The sequence below is a fragment of the Ischnura elegans genome, unplaced genomic scaffold, assembly GCF_921293095.1.
Source record: "Ischnura elegans unplaced genomic scaffold, ioIscEleg1.1, whole genome shotgun sequence".
Taxonomy (NCBI): Eukaryota; Metazoa; Arthropoda; class Insecta; order Odonata; family Coenagrionidae; genus Ischnura; species Ischnura elegans.
This window is the reverse complement of record NW_025791724.1, coordinates 149,581-155,880: the sequence shown is the minus strand read 5'-3', so window position 1 is coordinate 155,880 and position 6,300 is coordinate 149,581. Positions and strand designations below refer to the sequence as shown.

The window sequence follows — 6,300 nt, the reverse complement described above, 5'->3', positions numbered from 1 at the left end:
CCGATCCGGTTAATGAAGGGAATCGCACGTAGCAGGGTTTTAATTATTACGCTATGAATTAATTTTCGTTTCCAGAAAATCTAAAAGGAGAATACTAATCGTTGAAAGCATTTCACAAATTGACCTTCGTCTTCTTTTTTTAAAGAATTTTTCTCGGCATTTTCTGGCAATGCATAGCTCGTGGTAGCTGAGTTAAAATATTTTTTTAAGTTTAATAGTTGCCAGTTTCCCGCAGTAGTCGGATGTGCTTTAGTGTCTCTCAATTCCGTTATTTCATGTACTCGATATTTGAAAATGTGTTTCTGAAAAATGTCTGTAGCAACGGTGTGCTTGTTACTGTAATGGCGATTTCTTTCAGCTCCCATCGCTTAGTAAATGTCGCCTGTTGTTGTGTCAACTGTTTCATGATCGAAATTATTTTGGGTATGCATTCAATTTTAAAAATGGATTCGCTGGAAATGGAGCATTATGGAATGCAGACAGGAAAAGCAGTTCTCTCAAGGAATAATTTCGAGAAGTATATTGTTCGGCGTTACATTACTTTATTTAAATTTTCCGGGCTTGACTGTTTTAAGCGCGGTTTCTCTATGAATGACATAACGAATGTATCAACCTAGGAACAGAAATATATTATCCAAGAGTGGTGAATAAAAAAGTTATATCGATCGTTCGTGGAACAATATAATTTTCGCTGTAATCACCGACGTTTCCTTCATGAGATGTCATTTACTACACTTACGGAATTTACTCGAGCGATATGATTTTTTTCAGTATGTACGATGTGAGTAACTTACGTGTAGAATACGGAAGGAATGGTATGGGCCTAAGAAATGGCATGGACTGCACAAAGGCAGCGTTCTGCGCGATAAGGAAAAGTTAACTGGGAAAACTGAAGTGGCGTGTTTCAATCGTTTCACTTGAAGGAAGTGGGAGTACTGCCATTTCACGCGAAAGAAAATGCAATGCACATCCTTCAACGCATGCATGTGGTGAATAACTTGTAATTAGTTATCATAAGGATAGGGGAAAAAAATAAAAAGTGATACCAACAGCACCCGGTGTTCCCAGGCGGTCACCCATCCAAGTACTATCCGGGCCCGACGTTGCTTAACTTCGGTGATCGGACGAGAACCGGTGTATTGATTCAAAATTTTTTTTTTTATTGTTCTTTTCCACAAAACATTACAGACAAAATTTTTTAACATTTGAATTTAGACCTCTTTTTATAAACAAGACATAAAGGACATATGATACCACTAGGTTTGCAATTATCCAAAAAGCAAAATTTGATTTGAACGCCCGGCCGAACACAGCAAAACTCTCCCCTCACCAGCCGGACGTCGATCCACTAGGCTATCACTGCTCTTATGTTCGGGATAGTAAACCGAGCAACAAAACTTTTCACAAATTCACATATTACGAGGTTATAAAACAAAATCTACAAAAATCGTGAAAGATAAATTAACATATTCAGCTTTTAGCTCAAACAGTCACTCATTTAAAATATTTGTTTATTTTTTGCAGGATTTATAATACCCGCTGCGTTAAATGTTACGATTTTCATGAATGTTTTGACGTGATATAAGTTAACCATCATATCGTGAAAAGGAGAAACCCAATAACAGACAAAAAGAAGATATAAAAATTAGTAGGAAAATTGAGCGTAAAAAATACATCTTTGAAAGTCCTTGCCTGGGTTCGAACCTGCGTTTCCCACAGGTCTTGGCAGTATCCCGCGACTCATCCCCTGGGCTATCTGGGCGCATGAGGCAAACACTGTATTTTTGGTCTTAAAACTTCCTCTTACTTTTTCGTGTTCATTTGTTTTTAAATTGAGCTCGTAATAAGAACACACTATGATCATTAATACTATTAAAGTTCACAAAAAAGATACAAATTTTAGAAAGGAAATTGAGCGTAAAAAACACATCCTTGAAAGTCCTTGCTTGGGTTCGAACCTGCGTTTTCCCACAGGTCTTGGCAGTAGCCCGCGACACATCCCCTGGGCTAACTGGGCGCTTGAGGCAAACACTGTATTTTTAGTCTTAAAACTTCCTCTTACTTTTTCGTGTTCATTTGTTTTTAAATTGAGCTCGTAATAGGAACACACTATGATCATTAATACCAATAAAAGACACAAAGAAGATACAAAATTTAGAAAGGAAATTGAGCGGAAAAAACACATCATTGAAAGTTCTTGCTTGGGTTCGAACCTGCGTTTTCCCACAAATCTGGGCGGTAGCCCGCGACACATCCCCTGGGCTAACTGGGCGTATGAGGCAAACATTGTATTTTTAGTCTTAAAACTTCCTCTTATTTTTTCGTGTTCATTTGTTTTTAAATTGAACCCGTAATAAAAATACCTTACGGTCATTAACATCGAACATATAGATAAAACTCGATTTGCATTTTCTATTTTAAACATTAGTGCATAGTTGTATCTTATCAAAACACATTCTCGTTTCTTGCCTTTGCTTCGCCATTGTGATGTGTCAGCCTGCTTTGTTCCCGCTGCTCGGCATTCCTCGCACCGAAGTGGGTCACGTAACGGGTTTTCTCCGACTCTGAGGCTAAAAATAGCCCTCGGTGTCTCGTTGCTCTGGCCTCTGCAGCACGGGCTGCCAACCTTGGTGTGTAGAATCTCAGCTCTCGTCGATTCACCGGACTTCTTGCTCCCGTTTCCGCTCCCCCAGCAAGGCTGCATCTTTTGTCCTGTAATAAATTTTGAGAAAATGATATCAGTACAGCGTACTTTTCCTATTTCCCCCAACCCCCCCGAATTTATGTGTGATTTTCTGTCTTTCATTTCTGTTGTGCCTTGTGTTTTTTCGTTTTCTTTAGCTCTCTCTTTTCGGAATCAGTGTTTTGTTTAAGAAATGCTTTTTTAAGTGTTTCTGTTTCACTTTGTAGTTTTGTCATTCTATGTCCACTCATCTGCCACAATCTTGACACTCCTGGTTCTTCTTCTTCTTCTGTTGTTTCTTCGTCAGTCTCCCTCCCCATGGTAAAAGTAAACCCTTTCGGCACGGGGAAAGAAGTCTTGGGAACGGTCCAACCCTCTTTCGTTTCGGCCTCTTCCTCCTTGTCTTCCTCGTCTTCTATAATTATTTCCTCGACCTCCATCTCAGCATTTGATGTGTTCGACGAATATTCGTCTATGTTCCTCTCTCCCTCTTCTGTGCCTCCTCCCGACCCTGTCGGCGACGTTGAATTTTTTCTTTTTCCTCGCCTTCCGCTGTTTCTTTTTCGTCTTCTTCGTGTTGTGTTGTTGTCCGACTCCATATTCTCTGCTTCCGGAGTAGCTCCTGCACCCTCTGTTTTTCCACTCCCCCCGGAAACTTCTTCGATGTCACTCTTGTCCACTTTCATCTCAGTCCCTTGTTGCTCTTCCACCGCCGGAATGTTTCCCCCCTTGGTTTCTTCTCCTTCCTGCGTGTTCTCGCTTTGCTCCCGCACCGCTCTCTCCACCTCTTCTTCCATTTGAGTTTGTTCTTTACCTATTTCGCTCACTTCCATGGGATCTTCCCCCCTCACCCTCTCGGCGTACGTAGAGTTGGGGCCCACACTTAGTATGAGTGGGCAGTTTATCCTCAAATGCGATGTCTCCCCACACCTAGAGCACGTCGGCTTTTGCCCGTAATAATAAATCGCTGCTCTGTATCTAGCCACCTGTAGATACGACGGGATGTCTTTTGTCAATTCCATTTTGACGCTGCGGGCACCCGTGTAAGTGCCCGCTAACGTTTTCGGGCCAGCCCAAGTGTTTAGTTGGTAGTCGATTATCTTTCCGTAAGGCGCAAGTGCCTTCAACACCTCCTCCCTCGGTACCTCGATATTCAGCAGGTGAACTTTAACAATTGTCACTCTTCTACTCGCCGATGTAATCTTCACCTCCCTGTTGCCCATCTTCCTTGACTCGCCTGCGGCGAGTATTTCTTCCATTCTTCCCTCCGTCTTCAATTTCAAAAAAATCGTTCTTCTTTTGTTTGTTATTACTACCGCTACTGCCTCTTCGATCCGAACCCCGAGCTCTGACATGATGAAATCATGGATCTCTAGGGGCTGTGGTGCTTCAAAATTCTTCTCAAACTCCAAACATAGGGTGTTGACCTTTGGGTATTCCATGGCTAACCCCTGTTGCACTAGAGTTTAACTTGTTTAAACACACTTACGTGTGTCACACGTTTTTTAGTCGCGTCACAAAATCGCAAAACTGTCCGAGCCCGCACTCAGCAAGGCTCCCGGCGATCGCAGGGTGCGATCGCCGGGGCTTAGAACCGGTTCCGAAAACCACGAAAAACAAAATACGGTCGGGAGCTCTCTCTCTAGACGTCCTCTCGCCTCGCGTATTCAACGTGGTATGGCCGTTGGCGAAGATATGTATGGCTTTTGAAGAATGTTATACTCATTCGGTGATTAGATTCGATAGTTCACTATCTGACTTTGTAACAATTTGGAGTGAAATGTCATACAGGAATGAAATTGAGCATCAACGGCGCATAAAAAATTTCCATTTCAAAAGTATCAGTTTCGGAAATGGATCTGTAAGAGTTAGTTTTCATAAATGTTGCGGAAAGGAAGACAGCTGAAGCGCGGACCTCCCGTGACAAAGTAGAGGCTTTCGAAGATGGATTACAATGGGCTGCCAACGTGGAATATGGAGTGAACTGAAAATGATGGAATAACGGACAAACGGTTTGACGTAAGAGAAACAGTCCCACCAGTTTTCTGAGTTACAAAGTGCCTTTTGTTGTCATAACAAGGAAATAACGTTAACGATCGTCTCGTGCGGCTGCAAGTAGACAAAATTTGAACGCACTGGACGGATTGTCATGCAAGGAGGAACTGTGGAGACGTTACGGAGGACTTTACATATAGCGATAGTAGAAATTCATGTACGCGATAGAGGGAAAGGAAAAACATCTGCCATGAAGATAAGGAAAGAGAAAATAATGTTGCATAAATTATTAATTTGTGGGAACATTGTATCTGTTATGCTCGTGGAAAAACGATTTTTGAACTTGAACATTTGAGAGAGCCCGGAGACACCGTCACACTTCGCTTTGACAATGCGACGCCAACAATCACCGACTGTTGGAATGAAATAACTGATGAATGATCAACAATCTGTTGCTATGGCAACCAAGGAGTAATCATAACAATTAGGACCTTCTGAGCACTGAAAATGAGATATGGACTACCGTTGTGAATTTTAAAGTGGAACTTCGTTTTTGTCGTTGAAGTAAGCAATGGAAACATCACACTGAATGATGTAGGGCCCTAAAAAGGGCCGTTGGGGCGCTACCAAGTAATTTACTTGGAGCTGGTGTACTTGGTCACAGCCTTGGTGCCCTCAGACACGGCGTGCTTGGCCAGTTCACCGGGGAGCAGGAGCCTGACGGCGGTCTGCACCTCCCTGGAGGTGATGGTGGAGCGCTTGTTGTAATGAGCGAGACGGGAAGCCTCGGCGGCGATCCTCTCGAAGATGTCGTTGACGAAGGAGTTCATGATGTTCATGGCCTTGGAGGAGATACCGGTGTCAGGGTGGACCTGCTTCAAGACCTTGTAGATGTAGATTGCGTAGCTCTCCTTCCTCCTGCGCTTCTTCTTCTTGTCTCCCTTGGAGATGTTCTTCTGGGCCTTGCCGGCCTTCTTGGCAGCCTTTCCGCTAGTCTTGGGTGGCATGTTGGTACCAACGTTGCGTAGCAGCGAGAATGAAAATTTTTGGCTAGATTTTTATTATATGCCGTGAAGTCGGGACTCGCCGACACCGGATTGGTCGAGTAGACGGAGCAGTCGGCCAGCGGCAGGCCATAAAATGTATAAGCCACACAGACACGGTTCTAATCAACTGCCCTCCCCAACGCTACCATCAGGCCGCCATGGAGTCCATGGCGGCCACAACGAGCTCTGCGTCATCAGCCGCCGAGGACACCAATGCCCTGCTGCGGACAGTAAAGGAACTGATCGCTAAACTGCCGGCAGACGTCAGACAGGACCTTATGGGGACCATTTTCAACTCGGTATCAGCAGTAAACCCGAATTCCACCACTCCGGCCATCCCAGTTCCGGCCGCGTCACCATCTGTTCCTACACCCACCACTCTAAACCCACCAGCAAACCCGGCCAGCCAGAGGAGGTCCGCGCAGGCCCCTTGTCAGAGTCTGGACTCTACCTTTCAGTCAGCTTCCGCACGCAACCGCGGAAAGCAAATCACAATCACACCCATATTTGCTGACAAAAACAAATTTGCCCCTCTGGCACAAGTCAATGGCGACAGCGCCAAAATTAAAGACGTCA

General features: G+C 44.0%; 1 protein-coding gene across 1 annotated transcript; it reads right to left on the bottom strand.

Moving 5' to 3' along the window:
* Positions 1-5,273: 5,273 nt before the first annotated feature.
* LOC124173623 (histone H2B) lies at positions 5,274-5,711 on the bottom strand. Its single transcript, XM_046553044.1, has one exon. It carries the CDS (start codon positions 5,683-5,685, stop codon positions 5,314-5,316), a length of 372 nt encoding a protein of 123 aa, XP_046409000.1. The 5' UTR covers positions 5,686-5,711; the 3' UTR covers positions 5,274-5,313.
* Positions 5,712-6,300: the final 589 nt, after the last annotated feature.

Coding starts and splice junctions, on each gene's coding strand:
- LOC124173623 (XM_046553044.1), bottom strand. CDS start 5,685: ATGCCACCCAAGACTAGCGGAAAGGCTGCCAAGAAGGCCGGCAAGGCC.